At 37.5% G+C, this 24,406-nt stretch overlaps 1 protein-coding gene across 2 annotated transcripts in view; it reads right to left on the reverse strand.

The window, feature by feature from the left end:
• The window catches only part of NT5DC1 (5'-nucleotidase domain containing 1), a 124,793-nt gene that overhangs the window by 42,363 nt on the left and 58,024 nt on the right, over positions 1-24,406 (reverse strand). For both annotated transcript variants that reach the window (XM_061460081.1, XM_061460082.1), the window contains one exon: positions 2,641-2,815. In XM_061460081.1, coding sequence (XP_061316065.1) covers positions 2,641-2,815 — 175 coding nt within the window. The remainder of the gene's footprint in view (positions 1-2,640; positions 2,816-24,406) is intronic.

Below are 24,406 nucleotides of genomic sequence, written 5' to 3' on the forward strand. Positions count from 1 at the left end.
TATGCTCTCCCTATGTGTTTATCTTCTAGCTTTTATTTTGTGCTCTAAATTACATTCCAGCCTTAAAATAGAATCTCTTAAAATTTCCTTCCTCTAATGAGGAAAAAATCTCTTCTACGAAGCTACTGAGTTTATGAGAGCCCATACCTTGTATTACGTTACTACGTAACATTATACTTGATAAAATCAGTTCCACTTACTGCTTGTGCTTGGTATAGTGGCCTGTGATTACAGTAAACGGCTAAGACAAAGGGTAGGATGTATCTCAAATAACTTTAGCCATCCAAAAATTGCATGCTGAGTTCACAGCTACTGATCTACACCACAGGCAGACTCAATGAAGAAACATCCACATTCTTAGAAGGCAGTTCTTCCCACTTATTTCAATGTAATTTTATGGTACAGAATGAATTGCCAAGGACAATGCCCAGTGTCTTCTTCCCACTAACCACAGAGGAAATCAAAAAATTATTTGCTTTTAGGAAGTGAAAAGGTGAAATGACACTCACTCAGCTTCAGTGACTATGTGATGACTGACTCGTCCTTAGGTGTGCCCTGCCAACACTAAACCACTCAGTTAACTGGACATGCATTCTCATGGCAGGTAAACTTGAAAAGTCACACCACGATATTGCTGCTTGTGTGAATGAACTGCCGCTTGCTTCTGTAGGTTTACATACCTTCTTCACCGATCCCAGTAATATATGTGTGCTCTGCCTGGGAAATGGTTCTCACTTTATTTCCAGAGGAGATTTTCTCTTAGACTTCTCTCCTTACTTGTTAAAGACAACTTGGTCAAATGAACACAACTGGGATAGTTTGCTCTTGAAACAGTAAATGATACACTTCAGCAAGAATTTCTCAGCGCTGATTTTACGTAGATAATAATTTCTTAACCAAAAAGGAACTTCCTGAATAAAGTGCAAAAATGTTAACAGCTACATGGTAAGGATAGTAGGAGTAACAAGCTAATAACTCACACACATCTCTGCTTTTCATCTTTATCCCTAGGTTTTTCTCGATTTAATATCTGAACTTCTCAGTGTCATATTGATTAGGGAAACAAATAATTAAAGGACTACACAGACACAATTCATAAGGGTTGACATAAAGAATAAAATGCAGTTAGCCCGATCTAATTAAAGGGCAGACATAATAGTTGTGAATCTAGAATATATGCCAGTACTACAAAAAGCCACACAGATGTGTAGTCTTATTGTCTGATATAAGAAGCATGAAAAAAATAAAAGGAATTAAAAGGTTAAAATTATTTTCAGGAAAAGAAGACCTCAGTAATGTCTGATGGACCCTGGAGTACTCCGTTCTCCAGAAGATACATTGGAAGCCATGTCGCATGAGCCACTGGAAAATGACTGTAATCAACACTGTAAGACATCCTACACTTATGTGGAAAAAGAGTGATCCAGTATCCTTCTAGCAGACATCCATCTTTTGAGAGGGAACTGACCCTTTGCTACCTTGTTTACTGTCTTCCAGTGGGATCTCAACAGCTGCCCTAAACACCTGAAATGTTATTCACCAAGGAAACAAAACCTGAAATCATTATATGTGGCCAAGAATTTAGTTTCATACCAAATTTTAATTCAGAAAACAACTAGACAGATCTAAACAAAAAAATTCAATCAAAGGCATCTTACTCATAAGAATAATTGATTTTTGTGAGGAGGTAGATTTCCCCTAAATGAGCAACTATAATTGTTCATGCAAGGCAGTGAGAGCTGGCACAGCTGGTGCTCTTTTTAGCATTTAGCTCAGAGAATATATAAGAGAAGTGAAACTGGCAGGACTGGTTTTGGAAGGTAGCTGTGTTTTTTACCTTACCTGCAGTTTTCTTATTGTGTTGCTGTATTCACTCTGCTGTTCCCTTGCCCATCCAGATAGCCAAGGCTGGCTTGCATTGCACTACTTTGTTTCTTTGATTCATTTATTAAATAGTCTTACCATATCATCCATCTTGCTATTTGCATCACTGATTAATTCATTTCTAGGGGTGTAAGAGATAGCTCTGCTGAATTTCACTGAATTTGACTTGAACAGTCATGTTCTTAACAATACAGCTAAAAATATCTGTTGTGATGAACTACAACCTCAACCAACTGCCAAGTGCAATGAACTACCTGTTTTATCTTTTCTGCTGTGGTTTATAAATGCACATTTCTCATGCACAGCCATCTCTTGGAAAACCCCACTGGGAAGAAGCATTTGTAAGCTTTTACATGCAGATTTACTGAAAGGAAATGAAATATTACTACTACTTGCACTCACTACTGGAGAAGCAAGTGACATGAGTAAGACAGTCTAGCAAAAACTGATGATAAAATTGGGATTTAGATGATATAATGGCTGTTGGCTGAAAGATATTCCCTGTCATCTTCAGTCCCATCATGATGCTCACAAAAGACGAAGGATATTAGTGTGCTGGGAATCAGATACAGCTCACAGGCTCACAGATAGACTACTTTGCCTCAAGTGCCCTGTAATACTCTACTAGAGAGAGGCCTACCAGAAACCTCAGATCCAAATAATTTACAATGCATAAAGAAACTCAAATTAACTTTCCTATAGCTCAGGCTTATCTGCTATCTGGCAGATGCAATTTGAAACGGACGTTGCACTTACCCAAGAATATGTTCACACAGAAGCCTGCAATAGTCACTGTGAGAACTAGTAATTAATAGCAGAATCTTCCCAGCACTCTTCAGTTGTTTCAGCCACTTCTTTACAGTCTCGGGACATCTTTGTAAATATTTGTCTGGATGATTTTTCACTTCTGGGAAATATGTACCACAGTCTTCTAAAAAATTAAAACATAATAATGCATTATCCAACCCTGCTTGCAAACCGCTTAATCCACACAACAAAAATCCTTTTAAGTGCAAGAAACACAATTTTAAGAAGGCCAAGAAGCAAAGTTAAAAATTTTTCCTGGGCTGTAACTCAATCTAAACCAAAAATCCAATCAAATCAAGAGGATACGCAGCAGCAGAAATGAATTTGTATGACTTTTTTTATTATGACTTTTTATATTATGGAATTTGCATAGATATTTTGTTTGATGTTCTTTTGTTCATAAAAGTAAATAAATATAAGTTACAGATAGTAGCTTTAAAAAGCAAATAATTACTTCCTATTGCAGTTGCTCAATTTGTGGATACTCAATTTGTGATTTTAAAGTCAGTTTAATGTTTAGAAAATTGGAAGGACCTATAATTCCTAATAACATCTGTTCAGTTATTTCTGGCACTGCAGGTTAGCACTGTCTGATCAGTAACACACATTTAAATATTTTTGCATTTTTCATAACTAGCACTATGAGACATGATAAAACTTGCAAAGACTCATATGTGGAATAGTGGGAATAGATGCAACACCCTCCCCTCAATTCCAATTCCAGCTTCAATAATGCTTTTTGCTGAATGTATCAGCAATAGAATTTTGCAAATACATTTGGAATGTAAGATTTTAAGAAGTGTGCAATAACGCTAACTTGGCAGTAAAAGTTACCTATTCATTAAAGTCACCAGTTACCTTATTATATAACCCATAGCTGATTAACCAAGATGTCAAATTAACATTACTTACCTTTTTCATCATTCCTACGATCTAAGACTAAGTATTTTCTCTGTGCTCGAACCTAATATAACCAAAAATGTCAAGCTAGTTAAAGGTCTAAAAAGAAATGTGATAATTGTAGAGACAGAAACGATACCAAGTATTTGGCTCTCGGTGTGTGTTATACTATAATGAAGATCATCATAGAAGATTATTTTTCTTCCAGCATTTGTTCTATATGCAACTGTCTGTGGTCAACTTTGCTGAATGATTTAATAAATCCCAGACATTACTTAGCCTTCTGGTATGTGAGTAATGTTGTTCTCTAGTTTGAAAAAATAACATTTAAACCACTTGAACTTTAGCTATTTAATGAAAGAGAACATGTATGTTTGAAACACTACTATCAAAGGAAGACTGAAAAATGCTGGATGCTAAACTTAACACTATTTCATAAATTACACACTCAAACACCTACAGATGACAGGGAAAAAGAAGTCTCCTAAAAGCAGTTCTGAACTGGCTGTTATCACTGCAACTAGACAGAAGGCAAAGCTATCTTATTCTGTACTGTGACTTGACAGATGTCTTCACAAAAGCTAGAGAGCGGATTACTATATCTGAGGACAGTCTCTCAAACAAAATTTCCCAACTCATAACCAGGTCACTATTCCAGCTCTTCATAGTATTTAGGTCAGGCTGCGTAATAGCCTATATCAGGGGAATAATGCTGCCAGCATTATGGGATGCCATGACATTTGCCTTGAGAGCTAGCCAAGACCGATGAGTTCTTTTATTAAAATAAGCTGATTTACAAAGGAATGGTACTTGTAGTGTTCCCTCTTCCCCCTGACCCTCCCCTCCTTTTCCTGGGGCATGAATAACGAATATTATTTGGGGTTGCTAATGTAGTTTTTAGGAGCAGAAGCTGCATTTTTTTTTCCCCAGCATTATCATTAGTAATAATATTCCATATGCTATGCTATGACAATTTTAATTTGATGTTTTGGAAAATGCACATTATTATATGAGAACAAAGGGGACACAAACAAAGCAGGCTTGGCATTAGCTCGCAAAGGTTCAAACAATTAAAAGAAAGATGGCAAAGTTAATTTATACATACAGGGTAGAAAACACCCATTTTAGATAGGAACTTGACTGTTGGACACTTTGCTTTTCTTTCCTTATCAAATGCTTCTCACCCTCCACTGACCATTCTTTGATGTGCAACTAATTTAAAGATTTTGACTTTACTTCACACTGTCTTTTTTTGTCCATACTCTGTACAGTATCTGCTGTGTGATAAATCTATATTTGGCCTTTTGAGTTACATCTGCATTGGAAAAGGTGGATTCAACATATGAAGTGAGAGTCTTCTTGTAGTTTTCTATCCAGACCCTTAAGCCCAGATGTTAATTGCAGACAATCAGTTCCTGACACTGGGATCTGAAGTTTGTCTCTGGGCTGTTTGCCATATCAGGCAGAGGCACCTTAGAAAAACCCTCATTAAAGCATACTCTACTGCAATTAGGCCAACATGGCCCAGGAGAATAGAGTTTAACTTAATTCCTAACATACTATTGCATCTCGTGAAGACAGTTTTGTTGAATACGTACTCATACCTGTAAAGGAGTTTAATCATCAAAGCTTGCAAGATTTTATTGAAAGCCAAATAAAATAAAAGCTGAAAACCTTGCTTGTTATCCCAGGCCAAGAGCCAGTTCTGACAAGGTCAGCAGAGCCACAGGCACCTTGTTGGCAAAAAGAGTTGTGGAAGTTTTAACATGTGATGGAGAAATAGCAATATGTAAAGCCCTCACAATCAAATGGAACGACCTGACAGTGAGAAATGAAGCACTTTTTCCAAGGGTATATATTACGACATAAGCTACACTTGGTTTTCCTAAAGCAGGAAAACCGCCAAAGTAATAAGAAAACTATCAAGCAAAGAGACAGTAAGAAATCAGAAAAGAACTCATTCTACCAGAGCCAACAGAGGAACTATAAAGTGGAACTATAATCATGCTTTAGAGAACCTTTGTTGGACCAGAAATTCACTATTATTAAAATGGTGGACTTGTGGTTACCACTACAACTGACAGTTCCTCATCTGTACACACCCTAAAATATAATCTGTACATTTTAATCTTTTTTAAGAATATCACTTAACATGCAGCTATATGGACACTGAGATGTATTACTGTGTACCCCCAAATCAGTGAAAGCAAAATGACAATAACAAAACAAATGTCGCAACTTTCACCTTGAATGCCTCTATTGCTTTTCAGTTGTCTGCATGTATGCCAAAGCCTACATTAGTAACCTCTGGCTCTTTGGCAGCGTGAACACTTTCTCAAATATAAGAAAGTATTTCATTTAAAAAAAAAAAAAAAAAAAGAGAAACAAGAAGACCATGACAATTAACATAACAATCAACGTATCTACCCCTTGCGGTTGTATGAGGAAACTTAATCCAGCGATCTGGAGCAGGAAAGAAAATGTGCATTTTATGCACAACTTTGTAGCATATTACATGTATGTTGCCATGGAGCAAATACAGTTTTTTCAGTATCCATTCTTGCTACTAAACAACTTGTAACTTATCTGAAATCTCTGAAATACAGCCTGGAATAGCAAATTAGCAACTGGCCTCTGTAGTGATTAATAATCATCTTCCAAATACACTTTCAAAAATAATAATTGTTTTTACAGTCCATTAAGTGTCCTTTCAGAAACATATACTTACTTTTTAAGCAGAAGATAGAAATACAAGCAATTAAAATGAGTTGCCTAGAACTGCCACATATAAAAGCCTTGCCAGAGCCTCTTATCAGATCTATGTCCTGTTGTACCTTCAAAGCAATAGTTTCCTCTATGTATATTAGCAGAGGTTCCCTCAGTGCCCAGTTTGGGGTTTTTTTTTTTTCTTGTCTCATCTGACACTGTAATTTGATCAAGATGTTCTTTGCATCGTCTTGCCTTACAGTTGAATTGCTTGTAATTCAGCTCTGATAGCTAGTATGATGGGAATTCTGTACAGCTGGAAATGCAGAATCCCCAGACCAAACTCAGAAAGAGGCTATAAAATGCTTGCCGAGACTGGCAGAAGTCCATCAGCACAGACAATAAGCCAGTCTTTAATCCAACTCCTCTACTACAGTCACAGAATTACTTTATTGAAGTATGCAGTTTGATGTTCTAATATAATACGTCTATTTGGGGAAAAAAATAATTGTGTTTTTCTCTTGCACTCTTTATTACACCACTTCTTCTTGGCAGGATCAGTTTACACACTACTGGCTCTGGACTTATTTGGACTCGATGTCTGTAAATCCACACTGCCAGGACACTGCAGTTTTCATCCCTTAACTGTTATTTGGATTATAAAGAGGCATTGTTTCTGGCAAGGTTTCAGAACAGAATTAAAACACAGGAACACAGTGTATTTTTCAGTTATTGTCACTGCTTCTAAGGAGTACCCACCTGATTGAATTAAAAAGAATTTATCCACTATTTATACGATTTAGCTAAGCAGAGAGGTATGAGGCTAAAAAAGTCCTAGATGAAGTAATTCAGCCAAGAAAAACAAACTTTAAGCTGCCAATTTGTAGCTTGCATTTAGTGGCTTTAACAACTAACCATCCCTTACAATGAAAGTAGTATTTGGGAATGTGAGTTTTCTCTCCTTTAAATTCAAAGGCAATTTGATAGTTTAGCTATCAATACCCATAGCCAGATTCTCTGCAGCTCTGATGCGACTAAGAACTTATGAGTAAGTTGTAGTTATTATCTGATAAAGAGTAGAGCTGAAATAAAATGTTACTATCCATAGTGATGCAGACAACTGTATTCATTGTATACTGCTTTTCATTGTAGTCCTGCAGCACTTTGGGTTTTTAGAGTGAAGAGAGACATTTCTTCGACCAGTGTCTTGTTCTCTTGTCTAAACAAACATACCCAACAACATGAGTGTTCAACAGAAACACAAGAAAAATACCTTCATTACAGAAGATTTTTCAAAATGATTGCCATTTCATCTAATGAAAGCAAGTAGGGGGTGATAGTTAAAATTACATTAGACAAGTTGTCTTTCATTTCCTTTCATTTAAGCTCAAGTGTATATTCTAGTAGGAGCAGGAGAAGCAAAACGAGAGACAGAGGGAAGGAAATGTTAACATAAAACAAGATAAGAGAGTAGAGTGAAGCATGAAGCAGGGATGACTGCGCAACATATGGTTGCATTCTGGGGGCCTGGGTTCAGGTGCTTATCAGTAACAGGGAGCAGCAGGAAGAGATAAATCATCCCTTTCCTTCCCCTAGGAGATAAAGATGTTTAAAAACAGAATAAAAGGATGAGAGTTCAGTAAGATAGGAGGTTAGGAAGAGGCAAATGTCATAAGAGCTAAAAAGAAACGTCACAGTTGTCAAATATTCTGTATTTTTATGTTGTCTGCAATTGTCTCAGTTCCTTACTGTACAGTTTCTTAACAGACCAAAGTGTTAAGGATCCTGATCCAGTTCAGGCAGAAAGAATACTAGCTATTTATACCTCTTAGTTAACTAGGAGCAGACATGAAAAGAGGATACAGAGTCTGGAGACAAAGGAGATGTCAATATTATGCTACCAAATCTCTTGTTCTCACATGAAAAATAAAAAAACAGAGAAGCAGTATTTCTGGGAGGAGAAAAGGTTAAAAAAAAAAGGAGTATGAGCATGTTGGCCAGTAGAGACCAGGAATTCAGAATGACATCTCCATGAGTTGCTGCCCATCATGGGGCTGAACTTGGCAGTAGATGAACCTCTCTGGTTGTTGTAGCTAAGAATTAGCTTGTGTGCCCACATGTATGATGGCTTTCATACAGGGCATCTTTCAAGCTACTCTTCTATGTACAAACAGAACAGGAAAAGAAAGGGAAAAAATGTCAGAAAACAGACAAGACAGAAGCTAGGAAATATGAAAAGAAATACAGAATAGACCAGTATTAAGTTGTATTCTATTAACAGTGCATACCCATTGATAGGGAACATGTATGTCAAATCGAATTAAAGAGAAAACTTTTCCTCCTGTGTTTTCAGAAAAGTAAGGATTTTTATGATTGCAAAGTAAATGCTTTGCATGTGGCACTTCAGTTTTGAACAAATGACATTATCAATGGAAATACAGGATCAACTGATCTGACATTTGTCTCTTTTGCTGGTGTATCTGTTAAAGAAAATATTTACAGCACATGTAACATTAACCTTCTCAATATTTTTAGCAACATCCAGGTCTGGTCAGGCAGAAATAGATCATATTTGCTAAAATAATAAACTATTTTCCAGTGATGACAACTCTCTGTGCACCTTAATTTCAAGGGTATGACCAAAAGGTAAGGATCCATGGTGGGCTAGGGAAAACATGATTACTTTTAGTAATAGTGACCACAGGGCTACATAAATATTTAATATACTGAACGAAACACTTCAGCAGAACACACACAAAACATCACCTCTGCAAATACTTCATGGGTCACTTCCTTTTCTACTCATTTTCTACTCCTTTGGCCTACGAGAAGCTTACTCCAAAATTTAAAATGCTTTGGTAACTAAAGACAGGTTTCAAGCTAAAAGGAGGCTGAATGATGAGAAATTATTCTAAGGAAGCCAAGAGCAGCTGTTCTTTCTCCTGGTCTGATAGAATGAGGCAGGAACCAATATGCTCCCTCTCATCCTCGCATTTCTTAGGTGAGATTCCCATGCCAAAGGCTGTCAGGAACAGCACAGGATTTTTAGCTACATTTAAATGGAAGTCACAATGTCAAAATTGGAGGCTATTGCTGCTCTGCCACATCTTAGCCGAACATCACCTCCACCCTGCTCTCTGCGTCCTACAGTGGACTGAAGACCTATGATGGCCAGCCCAGAACCTCAAGGCTGCCGGTTTCAGGGATGGTCCTAACCAAAGTCAGCTTCAAGGTGAGGCTGTATCTCTTCAAGAAAACATAACTTTATTAACTACCTTTTACCAAAAGCCTATCAAGCAACCTTAAAACCAACCATTTGCTGACACCCTTCTTTCCCTCCTATTTGAGAAAACAGCCCCATTTAGACTACCCCTAATCTTAGCCCTCTTGCTTCCCAGTCCTGCCTTATCTCGTATCACATCAACAGTATCCTGGATTCAGAATGGTCAAAGCTCCTAGAAGTGCAATGCCACAGCCAGATGCCTTTTTGTTGTTTTTTTTTTTTGCAAGTAGAATTAATCTTGCTTCTTGTTGAGGTCCACGGACAGTGAAAACCGGGCTATCTTCGTATCTTATCTGTTCTTATCAGTATTCCCAGATGGCTGAGACCAGCCCAGAACACTTCTACCTTGCTGATACTCCCACTGCCAGAGTTAGCCCAACCCTGCAATCCTTGTCCTCTCATCCCATGCTTGCAAATCCCTTCCTCTAGTGAAGGGTAATAACACAAATTAAAAAGTAATGAGAAGCACATGGTATGTGGCAAAGTTTGCAGCCTGACTTCATGAGGGCTGCTAACACATGGTATTTGTTAGAAAGGTGTCTAACATGTGGGTAGTTTGGATGACCTTCCATAGTTTTGTATACACAAAACCTGGAAACAGAATTTGTTTTTTCTTTTCTGTCTGGTTTTATGCTAATATTTACATCAACAAAGCAATGTTTCCACAGTACACTACGAAGCAGGAAGGATGTACTTTGGAGGTAGAAAAGCATCTGTTGCTACATTTTAGAGGAAATAATTTCTTTCTCAAAATAATTAACTTCCTTTATGTTACCATGGTATTCTGCAGTGTAAGAGACCAGATTTATCAAACTGTATAAGATCAATTAATTTCAGATGACACTCTTGTAACTCATGGGCTGAGCACTGAACCCATGCAGAGGTAACTACTATTTGTTGGACAAACATATTCAAACAGCATGATTGTCCAAAACTTCATAATCCCTACTGCAATGTGAATCCCTACTGCAATGTGAATCCCTACTGCAATGTGAATCCCTACTGCAAAGTGAATATTCTGCAGGTAGAAAAATCTGTTTTGTTCCATGGTCAAGAATGTTGTCTTACTGGATTCATGCAACACATTAACCTACACTTGGAAGTGAAAGACAAAAAGGTGATACAGTGATTACTCAAAGCAACAAAATCCACATTTTTTTCTCCCATTAAAGATTTGCATGGACTATTTGTTACAGAAGTATTGCCATGGTGTTAGTATTTATAGGGAGACAACCTATGAATGGGAAATTATGATAAATATTCTGGAAATCTCCCTCTTCACCTATACTCAGATTGCTGAAGCTACCCTTCTTTATACATTCATTCATCACACAAGCTTGTTTTTTGCCATAGAAGTATATTTGAGATTATTCTTCTATATACATTGTAAGTATTCGTACTGAACACCTTCTTTTCCCAACAAACTTTGCATACTCGCAAATGCCTGTTAAACTCTACCTGGGGTCAAGTCACACACCTTTAAAATACAGTCCTGGTAAACACATCATAAAAAACTGCAAAACAATTTAGGACAGAAGGATGAAATTGTTTTGTTCAACTGAATACAGCTAAGAAGGTGAGAAATGGGATCTTCTCAGGATGCTACTATAGTCTAAAAGAAATGCGGGCACCTAGTTAGACAAGAAGTAAAATATTAGAGTACCTTTTTATTTATACATCTGATGAGGTTTACTTGAGCCCATTGGCTTGCATGAAACATGCTGTAGTTTGGTGTGGAAATGAAATGCACAATGAAGAAATAAAACACAGCCCGTAAGTATTTTATAATGACATCCAGGCTACAGGTTGCAAATAAACAAACTAAAAGCTTCATAAACCATTTCATGGACGACACTGCAGAAGTGTATTTCCAGTTCCCATGTATTAAATATTAACAGGAAGATGCAGCAAGAAGGGCCATTAGGATAAGACCCAAAGAGGTTAAATGATGAGAAGAGTTGGGTTACGCTTAGACACTGCGGTGAGGCGTAGTATAAAGGCAGTCATTCATCTCAAAGAAGCCAGCACAGCTGGAGGAAACAAACCCTACATGTACGCATATTTGTTTGCCGTCTAAATAGTTCAGCCATTTGGCACCGGAAAGAGACAGCAGTTTCCCTGAGTGGAAACTTCTCCTTTCAGGCCGTATTTCTTCAGTTCAATGCGCGGGTGGTGCCATCTAGCGAGCAGAGTATCCCAGTCCCCGGGAACCCGCCGGGGTCCCAGCCCTGAAGGCATCCTTGGGAGCTGCACCATCATCGTTAAACACCACTGCTTCTCTGTTATCAAGAACCATGGGTGTCATGGGGAGGGCAAATCCCTGTTATTTCCTGGCTGTTCATGTTTTTTCTTCCCCTGATACTTATTTTTCTTTCCTCTATTTGCCTCCACCAAAGCAGAAGGCCCTTGGGAAATCCCCTACAATTTACAGATCAAATTTTTAAGACAGAACAGAATTAAAATGAGCAGTTTTACAAAAATGACCTCAAATGACAATGATCTGCAAACAGTAACCATCAGAGCTTAATGGTAAAGACTGAGTGATTGGGCAGCTTAAACATAAATCTAAGAGAGAAATAGTATCAATCTTCAAACATGCAGAAAGGTCCTGTTTGGGGAAAAGAAAGAAATAAAGAATATTCTGTTCCCTGAGACTAAGGTCAATCAGTCAAGAAGCAGTAAGCTTATACTCCTGCAAGCCTAGATTAAAGATGCTAAGAAAGTTTCTAATTTTAAGGATACTGACACACCAGAAAAGCTGCCTAAGAGGTTGCATGATCATATAAGTGTAGGTCCTTAAAAAGAAGTTAGAAAATTAAAAACTAATCCATCCCTTACGTAGGGTGGGCTAGATGCAAGATACCTTCTATAGTTCCTTAAAGTACTGTGGTTACATATTACAGATGTATATGTACACCCATTGAGTAAGTGATGCTGGTGTCTATATTCATCAAGCTCACCTATGGATAATGATGCCTATGATCATATCAGAAACATTTCCTTGTAGGCAGTAAAATGAATGAATTCAGCAAAGACTAGCAGCACAGCTGTTGACTTTTTGCTATTAATGACACAGGTTTTGAACAATTTGAACAATATACAAACTAGAGGTTTGATAAGTTCATCAAAACAAAAGAGGGAGACACAAACTGCTGAGATCATGCTCCTTTCATTGCAGACCATCACTCTCCCGTTTGTACCTGCTAACTTGCCATGGAAAGGCTGAGAGGAACTTTTGAGCGCAAAAATCTATTTATTCCATTGCAGTGCTACCAGCTTGAGAACAAAGACAAAAAAGAAACCTGCTTTCTAGAAATTTAACAAGATGTACAGTCTCTATTAAGAATGCTGTAAAAATTGAAAATCTAAACTTATTTTGTGCAAAACGTGTGTTGAGTTCATCACTCTCTTACAGAGAATGGAAAAAAAGAAATTATTTAAAACTATACCTAAAGACTGTTGGAAAAGTCCTTGCTGGCCAGTCTGCCTACAAGAATTTTGAAGTTTAGAGCCTAGGGATATCTATTTAAAAGTCACAAAAATCTTCCAGGTGTTCTATTTGTGACTCTGCGTTTTTTTCTCTCCTGGTTTTATTCTTCATTAGTTTTAACATTATCCAAACAAGGCAAAAAGTAAATTTGTAAATGTCACTTCATATAAAATAGATCCCAAATGAACAGTGGCTAGCCCAGTTTAGTTCCAGGAGTGAGCATGAGGAAGAAGTGTTTCTGTAAGAAGAATTGTGCAAGAAACAATTATTTTTATAATTTCTCACAAATTTCTCTAGGATTCCAGATTTTCCCCTCACCTGCATCAGTATTAAACAGAAGCCCTTAAAATACAGAAAAATAAGTAAGGCAGAAACACAAATGCACATTGACTGGTACTTGCTTTCTGCGTACACGTCCATTTTGCAAGGCAGGGAGAAGTACTGTTTCTGTCTTGCTGGAACACAGTTCCAGTCTGCTGAATCCTGGTGCTGACTTGGTTTTGTTTTTGTGCTTTAATCTCACTTATCTGACCCTCTCCACTTCATATGGCAACAAGGACTCAAACTTTACAATACCTACTGCATATGGGTATCTTAAGCATCAAACCTGGAATTAGTCTCTGGCTCTGTATTTCAAGCTCATGCCTTGGAAATCTCAGTCTAAAACTGCAATCTAAATCTGGCAGAAAAGGAATGATGTGAACACAGGCCCTCTTACATAACATGTAAATATCAAAGGATACCTGATATGCTTGCTCTCTCCTTTTTTTCTCACTCTAATTAGAAATTAACTGTTCAAGTGAGATTGTGCATCCTTACAGCCAGTTCCATTGCCATTTTCTTGCAAGAAGTATCTCAATTTTCTGTTTTTCTGCCAGAATTACAGAGATGCTAGCATGGGAAATTCAATTTGACAGCATTCTTGAAGAAACTTACATGTTAAGGTAGCTATATTTATTTATAATTAGGACAGCGAAGTCCAAACTTTTTTGAAGATACATTTGGATACACGTCTAAGTGTGCTCTCACTTTGAAAGAGACCTCTTGCAGCAAGTGGATTGTACTCTGGATAGACTGTATGTATTTAGACAGACCACTTTGACGTTTTAGGTCATCTATAGGCTCTATCAATTGAGAACTCTTGCCTTTATGAGGTCATCTTTGTATGAATGTCTGCAGCTGTGTCTGTTAATGAAAACTTTACAGGGCTCAATCTCTCAGGTCTCTTGCAGTGGCTGGCAGGCCTGGCAGTGGGTGGCTGGGAACCCACACTGCATATTACAGCAGTGGGCACTCCTGGGCATCCTCCTGCTATTCTCCTGGGTGGGTGGGCTGTGGAGCAGGAGGGTTTCCCTGAATCTCCACTCCTCCGCCAATAGTTCTGCTCCAATTCTCTTCTCCTTGCACTATACCTTCAATTAAACACTTTGATGAGAAAAAACAAGGCAAGAACCCTCACAAGGCTGCAAGGAAGAAAGTCCTGTCATTCAAATACCACTTAGATGGCACTTAGCCAAACAGGACGGAATATTTATGAAAGGAAACACTGTATAAACAATTCGTATTTATACATTGTAAATGTTTATAGAAGCAGCTTCCACTGAGCAACAAAACTCTTCCCTGAATATTCAGGAAGAAACCACACAAACAGCAATTTTGTTTTCCAGACTGCAGGAAAGCTTATTAAGTCCCAAGAAAACACACCTGCAAGGAGTCAAGTTTGCATGCAGCTCATGCAATGCAGAATTCATTTCACCAAAAATGAAACTTAACATTTAATCCTCATTCACTTAATTTTTGGACTGACACCTGAACATCACTGTCAGAGTCTTGTGTTAATCTCATGTGTTAGATAGGCTTTCTTTTATTACCTCCTTTCCACTAGAAGATACTAATTGAATATAGAAAATGCACCAATAATTGATGCTGGTCTTAATCTGCTTATAGTGATATAGGACACAAAAAAAAGAGCTCTCTCATTAAAATGCTCCTATCAGGACCAATTTTAAATTATATCACTCATAGTAGCTACATCACAATTGCTTTTTAAAAGGAATTTTCCTGTTGTATAAGGACTCAAGATAAGCAAGAAAGAAACAGAAGTAGAAATAAGGCTTTCTTTTTCATTTTTAAAGGGAAATTGTCAGGTGCCAGAAACCATTTGAGTATCAAAGATGTAACTGTGTCTGATAATAATATACCTGCAGATCTGTCAGGATTTTGCCCATAAAAAGTATTAAAAAATATATTAAATTGACTCTGAATTTATCTTTTTTACCTTCATACTCTTCCCATGGTTAGGCAGCCAAAGTCTATGATATTAAAAGATGATGCTGGTTTACTCTGAAAATTCAGAACTTTTGGCCTACAGTTTATGTCAGTATCCTGGTAAAAGGGAATCCAATTTAATGCTGCTAGTGTTTATTCCCTTCACTTACAGCATACAAGAAATAAGGTCTCTAATAAATCAAAGATGCTGGTGGTTTTGCCAGTAGTATGTTTTCTATATTAACATTATCAAATATAAGGTGTCAAAGTGAGGACGGAACACAATGTCTGCATCCAGCTGTTATAACTTAAACCTGCCTTTTGCAGAAATTCAAACTGTGGTAATACAGTTTTACTGCTGCCTAGAAAGACTAAGTGTACAACAAAAACTACACTAGAAATTAAAACAGAGGAATGTGTAAGACAGCAATTATAAAATAGTCAAGTGGAAAAATATCTGACAGTCTAGAAGAATGTTTTCATAAGTGAAACAATCAAAATCCATGCAATAGTCGCTTGTGGACAGATCCGGTACAGGCAGGACTGGAACAACAGTCAATATTTAGGTAAGCTGCAATATGACTGGGAAAATTAGTCAACTCTGAGGTGCCTTGATGTGGTAGCTATTTGGATGCCAAAGATGAATTCCCAGTGTGTGATTATAATATGAGTGGTTGCTGTCCATGAAATCAGTAATGTGTCTGCATTTATAGACTAGAATCATTCACCTACAGAAATATCAGCATGAGGACAGCATCACATGCTGTTACGAATGGAAAAATATAGAAAGGTTATAATATAATTTTTCTTGGAACTTTTATTTAACCTCATGCTCTTTCATTATTTACTCACCACAATTACTGTGTTAATGAAAGTTTTTCCTGGTTGCATTCTTAAATAATTTTTTTTGACCAAAGAGTGGGAGTGCTACATAGAAACAAAACGTGCCATGCCATAAGCTGTCTAAACAACTTCTATCTGCTTCTTCCAAGGTTTATACACTTTGAGATGTATGTAGCTGTTGGTACTTGACAATAGCTGACTGTGTACTATTGAGAGATTTTATAGATTAATAAAAGCATGCCTCTTAAGGATTTGTTCATATTCCAATGACAAAATTCACACTGACTTCAGTGGGATAACAGTCTTCAAGGATTTTGTTCCCCTAAACATGAATCTGAGCATCAGTAACTGAAATGTTATACACTCAAAAGACAAGCTGATTTTGTTCCTACTCCTGCTCTCATTTTCATGCCTGTGTTGCAGATGACTGCAAGTGATCAAACAAGCAAATCTAAGCAACTGCCATCTGGCAGCTGAGAAGCTGTACCTACACACCTGCTTTCTTTTCTCCCTTGTTTAGGCAAATGTTTTATTTCACCGTGGGGACAGCATTAACGTGCATGTATACGATCAGTCACTCGATCTCACCTGACAGGCAGTAACTTTTTATGCCATTTGCAAGCCCAGGAACATGCCCCACGTAACATGCCAATCTAAAAACACCTTTTAAGTGCTCATCTGGGAAGTTTAAACTCTTCCTTTCCAGCTTCTTTAGAATGTCCTTTATGTGAGCCAAACAAAATGGATATAGAGATGATTGCAGGAGTGCACGACTGGGAAAAGCACTCTGGCTTATTAAGTGCAGAGAACTAAACCAAGCAAGTGACAGTATTTCCCCACAGTGCAGTAAGAAGCTTGTCTGAGTGACTCAGAATCTTAGGCATGCAAGAAACTTCAACTGCTACATACAAAGTTTGCCTATACAATATGTGTCATATGTTGGTCAGTTGACTTTGAGTTGTAAGCACCTATCTAAATTCTAATGTAACACAACTACATCACTCCAAATAAAAAAACAGAAAGCTGGCTTATTCAAAGTTTTCTGTCATGTTAAGGTAAAGAATTATTTTTTTCCCCAAATAATGACATAACATAGAATATCAAATTTGTGTAGGAGGTGAGAACTGTCTTATACTGAGAAATTGAAGGAGTTTGTTTTTACAGAAATTGTTTGTTCAAGTGTAAGAGAAATTTCAGCTTCGTTACTCACCAATAACATGTTTAGTAATGACACCATTCTGATCTCAGTGTAAGAGCAACTGAAGTATGTATTAAACTACTAAAATAGATACAAGTACTTTGGATAGCTATAAAATATTTTTAATCTGCCTTTCCCAGGCAGCGGTCAACTTCCTGCCTTTTCAAGTATTTACTGTCACCTCCATTGCTATCCACACTACCTGTTCATGATGACCTGGTCCTGATCTTTCAAAGAGTAAAAGTCAATTGTAGCATCAATTTCACTGGGAATAAGATTGAATCCTTAAAATACATCATGTCAGATGCAAATAAAAGAGTTGCCTTCTTTCCACAATTTTGTATTCTTAAATATAATTCCAGTTCAGTTTCAAGGATAATTTATGTTCCCCAAAAAGGTTTTCTAGAAATATTCTGGCAACAATTTAAATTGGAAGTTTACTTACATGCCATGCTGTTTTAGCTTAAAAGATACAAATAGCTTTACCTTACAGACAAAACCTAAAAACCTAATAACAAGCTATGATTTTACACAAAGATTACAAAATGAGACCAACAATTTTAATTTTGTAAGCATAAAACTTGGGAATACGATGAAATAATGTAATGAAATGGAAGGATTATTTATAAGATGCCATTCAGAGGAATATAGGAAGGTATGTGTATTACTTTTTGTATTTACATTCATATTTGTATTTATATTTTGCAATTAAACCTTAGTGTGTCTCTGTGAAAACACTGGCTGAACAAAATCTTCTTTTACAGTAAGATACCATAAATTTTTAAAATAGTTTTAGAGATCTTGCAAGGAAAAGATTTCCTCATTACTGTGATGTAATTAAATTATAAGCCTGGATTCAAATGCCACCAAGCACTGGCTGTGTTAAAACGCCAGAGGGAGCAAGCTTCACAGAAGAGTAAATGTTTTTATTGAGACTCTCCGGGCGTTTCATTATTTCTCAAGTATCTGAATTTAGTCACACAACCTGGAATGGCTGAAGGTATGCTAGTGAAGCAAAGCCCCTGAGCTTGTGATGAAATACATAACAAGGAGCCATGAAACAGCAGAAAAAGTGAGGATGTGCTTCGTTTGGATGGCTGCAGGTTTTTACACACCAAGTTTAACTGACTATGGGATAAAAAGCTAACCGCCTTGCTGTCTTTGCCTAATATATATTATTTTGGTACAGACAGATTTTTACAGCTAGACTCACACTTGTTGTTCACAGCACAAACTCACAGACTCAGTTGTGAGTCACACCTCTTCTAAAAGAGGATTATAAAACCCATAACTGGGAAGTGACCACAGTGTTTCAGCTCCCACGAATGGTATGGCAGCCGTCATTCTGGATGTAACTTTTCATCTGAAGTACTAAGCTCATGCATTTCCAGTGGCTCAATGCAGTTATGTCAGTTTAAAGTTTCTGTGAGAAGCCACTTGGCTTCTCTTTTTCTTTGAATCGTGAGTATTTACCATGTTCAACTGAAGCCCTTCTGTTTTCCCATGAATCTGATTCAGTGGTAGCTCATGGTGAGAGGGCTCCAAGCCAGTGCTGTTAGCAAACCTCATTCACATCATGACAGCCACCTCTGGATGGGACAGTCTTGCAATGCAGCTTGTTCTAATGCATCTTTTTTCTCCGACAAATGATACTGTGACTACAGTTAGTGAGTAGTATGACTCCATCACCAAACTGGTATACCAGGCCTATGGAAGAAGAGTTTTTAAAGATTGGCAGGTATATTTGAATGAAAGAAATACATCTTTGATTTCGTAAACTCCACAGAGCATTTTTCTCTCTTTGTGGTAAGTAGGGAGGTCACTGTAATTAGGGAGTCTGTACTTTTCACCTGACCTTACTGAATAAACTTACTCGCTGTTGGATCCCTTCACTTGCCCTTTTTTAAACTCCAGGACGGAGGCTGTCTGGCACCTATGCAGGCTACTGAGATCCAGCAGCGCTGTCACTGCTTCCCTACTTGAAACAATCCTTTCCAGCCCTCTCACATACCACACAGGTCTCGTAGTTCAACTCTCAAGCTCCCAGAGACCACAAAATATTTGGCAGTGCAACAGGTCTAATATCTTTCCTGTCTGGTTTTGCTCAGGGCTCTATACGGCAAATAGCTGGTGCAAAGGCACGGGAGACTTAAAGGATTTCAGCAGTGGTGTTCTTCCCCTGGGTTTGTTTTGCTGTCTGTGCAGGCAGCTGTGCTGATATCCTCCAGTCATTTGGAAGTTAGTTTCCTTTTGAAATACATATTAATGCCACATACTGGCTTTCATGCTGAAAGGTGGATGCATGCCATATGCCCAGTGATTGGACATATTTCACACTGTTTTAAAATCTACCAGCAAGACAGTTCAAGTCACCTTCTAAGATTGATGCAAGTTACCAGGGTGATAACTCTGTGTTAAAGCAGTTAACATGGCTTCCTGACAGATTTCTTCGACACTTACAATTCTCAAAAAGTGGCATGTGATCATGTATCATTTTTGGTTTTAGTTTTGTCAGAAAATCAGATACCACTAGCATCAATATTTAGCAGACACTTACCTGCTTTTAATGGAAAATGGTTTAGAATTTTTTTCTGGCCTACTTAAACTGCACATGTAACTTCTGGTTCCTTTTCCTCTCCCATCCTTTTCTAAGTCTTCTGTTTTGGGCTGGTTTTTTGTTTTCGTCCTTTTAGAAGAGAAGTTGATCTATTTTTCCTAAAGTTTGATAGCAGTTACAAAGTAGCTATCACTGCATACCCCATACAGAGTTAGATCTCGTATCCCATCAGTATTCTTTCTCTTGGTTTTAATCTTGCTAAAAAGTAGTATAATCACAACACTCTTTATCAAACTTCAAAGAATTTATACATGTTATTTATCAAGCAAGTTTATATTCAGCAAATCTCTGCTTTGGACTTATAAAGCAGTTTCAATAAGTTCAAACCGTGTAAATGTAAGCAACATTTCCTTTTTTTTTTTTCTTTTTTTTGTTTTGGTGAGGAGTTGTATATATTGTCTAATTTTTCCAAACCAGTTTTTCTCACTTAATGCAAAGACTGAGGCAGGTCCAGGTAGTCATTTAGAACAAGAGTTTAACTCAGGTGCTAATTCTGCAGAGGGACTACCACAGAAGGCTCATGGCTAATGCTCTAGTGGCAGCTAAATGATTCTGCTCAGGCTACGTAATTAGCAATGAAGTGTACTGAATACATAAATAAATAAATAATGTCCTAAAAACCTAACCAAGTTACCTTTGAAGTTAATTCATCCATCCCAAGAAATCCTGAAACAATTCACTAACAAGACTTACCCAAGGAGAACAGAAAATATTTTCCAGTTCATGAGGTCAGGAAAGTTATTAGCAATCAAACAGACCTTTCATTATTAGTTTTTCGGATCCAGTAAGTATTTTTTTCTTGAATGGTTTTATTTTTCAGAATTGGGAAGTATTGGTTTCCTTCTCTCCCCTGCTAATGACTAAGATGCAATGGCTCTGCTAGGTTGGTCAGAGGCAGAGAGGCAAGAAAAATGTGTGATGTCTCCCACAGAGATTCTTTTCTCTGGACAATTTAAATGTGGCATGAAAGCAAGACCTGTCCAGGTCAGCTTTAATAGGAAAGAGGATTCTCGCCAGGGATTGTGGTTACCCTCAAGACCTCATTTAAATCTCTTGGGAACACAACTACAAAATTCCATTAACAGCTTGCTATATTTTAGCTTTCAAACGAAAGCCCTAGTGTGCTTTATAATATAGAGGAACAGCAAAGATATTGAGAATATTACTGTTTTTTTCATTAATGAAATCTACGCCAGCAAAAATTTGGACTATCGTCTGAACCACAGAGGGGTACTAATTCCTCATTATCTTAATTTCTTTATTGTCTTTTTTTTCTTCCTACTAGGAAATCTAGAACTAAAAAAGGAATAAAACCAGCACCTCCAGTATTACCTTATTAAAATACACTTCTTTCTTTCTTTTTTTTTTTTTTAAATTTTAATAAGAATGTCTCCTTGTTGTTACTCCTCTCAGGAACTAAACAATATTCACTTTTCCTCCGCTGCACCCCATGGAAGGGGCCCACAGTGGAGCAGTCTGCTCCTGAAGGACTGCACCCATGGAAGGGACCCAGCTTCAGTTCATCATTGAATCTAAGAGCACATGCATTCAGGTTCAACTCAAAGTGTTTGAAGATGCTCATACTGTAACACTAGGGATGTTTCTAAATGTGGCCTTTTACAACTGTCCACAATTACACTGGTTAGAACATCTACAATGGTTTCTCTTACTGCAAAGACTGTCTCTGTGAAAGCTTTGCTTTGTTTGCATTTCCATATTGATTACCCTAATATGTTTCCCTTTGCTGCAGGAAAATTTGCAGGTGCAAGTGGAACACTGGCAATGTCCTGAAACGAGAAGAGATCATGGGAACTCCTGTCTGCCTCCCATGTTTTCCAAAGCAGATTTTCATCACATTGTCATGAAGAAGAGTCAGAAGCTCCCAAAACAGTTTATGCCAGCACTGGTAGGTCACTTCTGGGACTTGTCCCACACAAGAGTTCTCCCTCTTGAGATGAACATACATCCCCAGCTACGTAACTTACAGCTATAATGCAATTGGGTGAGCAAAGATAGAGCATGAGAAGTTTCTCTCTGTCACATGGAAATTTCCCAGATGTGCAAGACAAGCAGAAGACTTCTTCATGAGCCACTTCTTTATTTAAAAACCTAGCCTAGTACAAGAACAGCCCTTAAGGATGGGAATCACCCCACCTACGGCTGACAATCCTTAAATCTGTACAGGATGGCAAGGCTTCTTTCATGGTCAGTGGAGACAAATGGGTGTCTCTAGCAGGCTGCTCCTCCCATGCCAGTGTACACAGATGTCTAAAATAGATCATGTGAGTCACACGCTACAAATGCCTGTTTCTTTCCTTTGCTTAAAAAAGGAATCCAGACAACAGATGCCTAACTGTCGATGTCCAGTGTTCAGTGACATGAAACCCAGTGTGGCTGGGTGAGATTTGTTCAGCTGGGCCAATTAAACATGAACATCTCTAAAATAGGAAACAATGATTAGGCAAGAATGAACTGGATTAATGAATACTAAATGAAGAACTGCAGCCTGTGGGAAGGACTCACATTGAGAAGTTTATGGAGGACTGCCTCCTGTGGGAAGGACCCCACACTGGAGCAAGGGAAAAAGGCATAAGACTGTCTGATTATAAATTATCTCCTTTTTCATCCTCTTCCTCCACTCTTTCATGAAAGATGAGTGTTAACTATGCAAATAAAAGGGTCTTGCTCCAAATATTCATTGTCTTATGCAAATAAAAATAATTTAGGGAAAATGAGATGTCTTAGCTTGAATACAGCCAGTATTAGAGTGCACGGAGACCAAAGAAACCTTTAAAGTAATATTTATGCAAAGCAAAGTTATGTGGGTTTGCTCCTTTTACTTACATTCACTTTCTCATAAAACTTTGAAACTATGCTCTTTATTGCAAATTCTGCAATTAATTATCTATATTTCAATTTGGATTAGACTAAGCTGAATGAAAAAAAAACATGGTAACTAGCTGATCCCAATCCTAAACATCAGGATACTACAGCAGGTAACAGGTGTTTCTGCTTCATTCCATATCCTGGGTTAAGAAACTGGCAATATGGAGATTTTGAAAAAGGCTATCCCAGCGACCTCTGGTTGTCATGCAAAGCATTTCTGCATACAGCAAATAGTGCAGAGTATTCCCAGAGGGGCATATAATAGCCTCCTTTCACATTTGCAAAGGAGAATATTGTCCTCTGTACTTCATTAGCATATTTCCAAAACCTCATTGACTAAACATTTGAATAAACAAGCTAATTAATCCTCTTTCTCTCCACTTAATACAGAAGGAAAAAAAAAATGCAGCCAGGTGTCATTGATGGTGAGGTGTTCTGACTTCTTAAGGAAATATTCAGTTGTGATAGTTGTAACTGTTTATTGAACTGTTTATTGCACTTGTTTATTGAACTAGCTTGCTAGGATCGTGGTCCAGTTAGCTCACAGAAACAAATGGAGGCAAAACCAAGAAGCTGCAGTCCAAAATGGCATTTATCAGTTGTATTTCTCCTTTCTTGTAAAGCAAATGACTCAAGATGGTTGCCTTACAAAGCACTTCTAAATCAAGACAGCAAAATGCCCCACACAGTTAAGGGAGAGCTACATCCACTGAGTGGAATGTGTCTACAGGCTAGTCTACTACCTTCTAATGACTTAAAATTGTGGGTTTATGTCTTAATTCAAAGTTCTTTGTAAAAGTTTCTACTTAAGCAATAATATAGTCACTGAAAACAAGCTGTGATTGACCAGAAACTCTCTTAAGAGTGCACAAACAACATGAGCTAATTTTACTATTAAACATGCATAGCTATTAATTTTCCCTTTAAAATAAATTACTCAGGACAGAAAACATAAAGTACCTTTTCAAGAGCTCCTTCAAATTTATCTGTAAATATTACTCCTCTCAGACAAAAAAAAAATGCTAAAAAGACCAACATATTGATGAAAGACCTGAGTTTCTTTATATCAAATATTCGTGTATTAACTCAAACTTCCATCTCAAGGAAAGGGAAATACTTGTATATACTGTCTCCAGATCCAAATGGACAAATAATGATATTTGATAAAGCAGAGAGCCTACAATGACTGGGAAAAGAAAACTGTCAAAATGGCAAAATTAATTACTCCTTGAAAAAAATATGCTTGAGGAAACGTCAACAACTCATTTATCTATTGGAGAGAAGGGGAAAAGTAGCTCTGGGGAAGAAGCAGAAATATCGTAGTAGAAATTCATACATGATCCCCTAAATAAATTGAAGTCTTCAGTTAAGACAATGTGGTGAGATAAGTATGTACCCATAATCACAGTCAAGGCACAAGCAAAGCTTAAAGAGCTTAATGTACTTGATTCTACTCACAAGCCTACTGTCACCTCAGAACTCTGAAAAATGGCCATATAATACCAGATAAAATAGAAAGGATTT

Source organism: Pezoporus flaviventris, unplaced genomic scaffold, assembly GCF_033815535.1.
Source record: "Pezoporus flaviventris isolate CSIRO_AGI_PZ_B2104156 unplaced genomic scaffold, CSIRO_AGI_Pfla_v1 ptg000031l, whole genome shotgun sequence".
In the NCBI taxonomy this organism is placed as follows: Eukaryota; Metazoa; Chordata; class Aves; order Psittaciformes; family Psittacidae; genus Pezoporus; species Pezoporus flaviventris.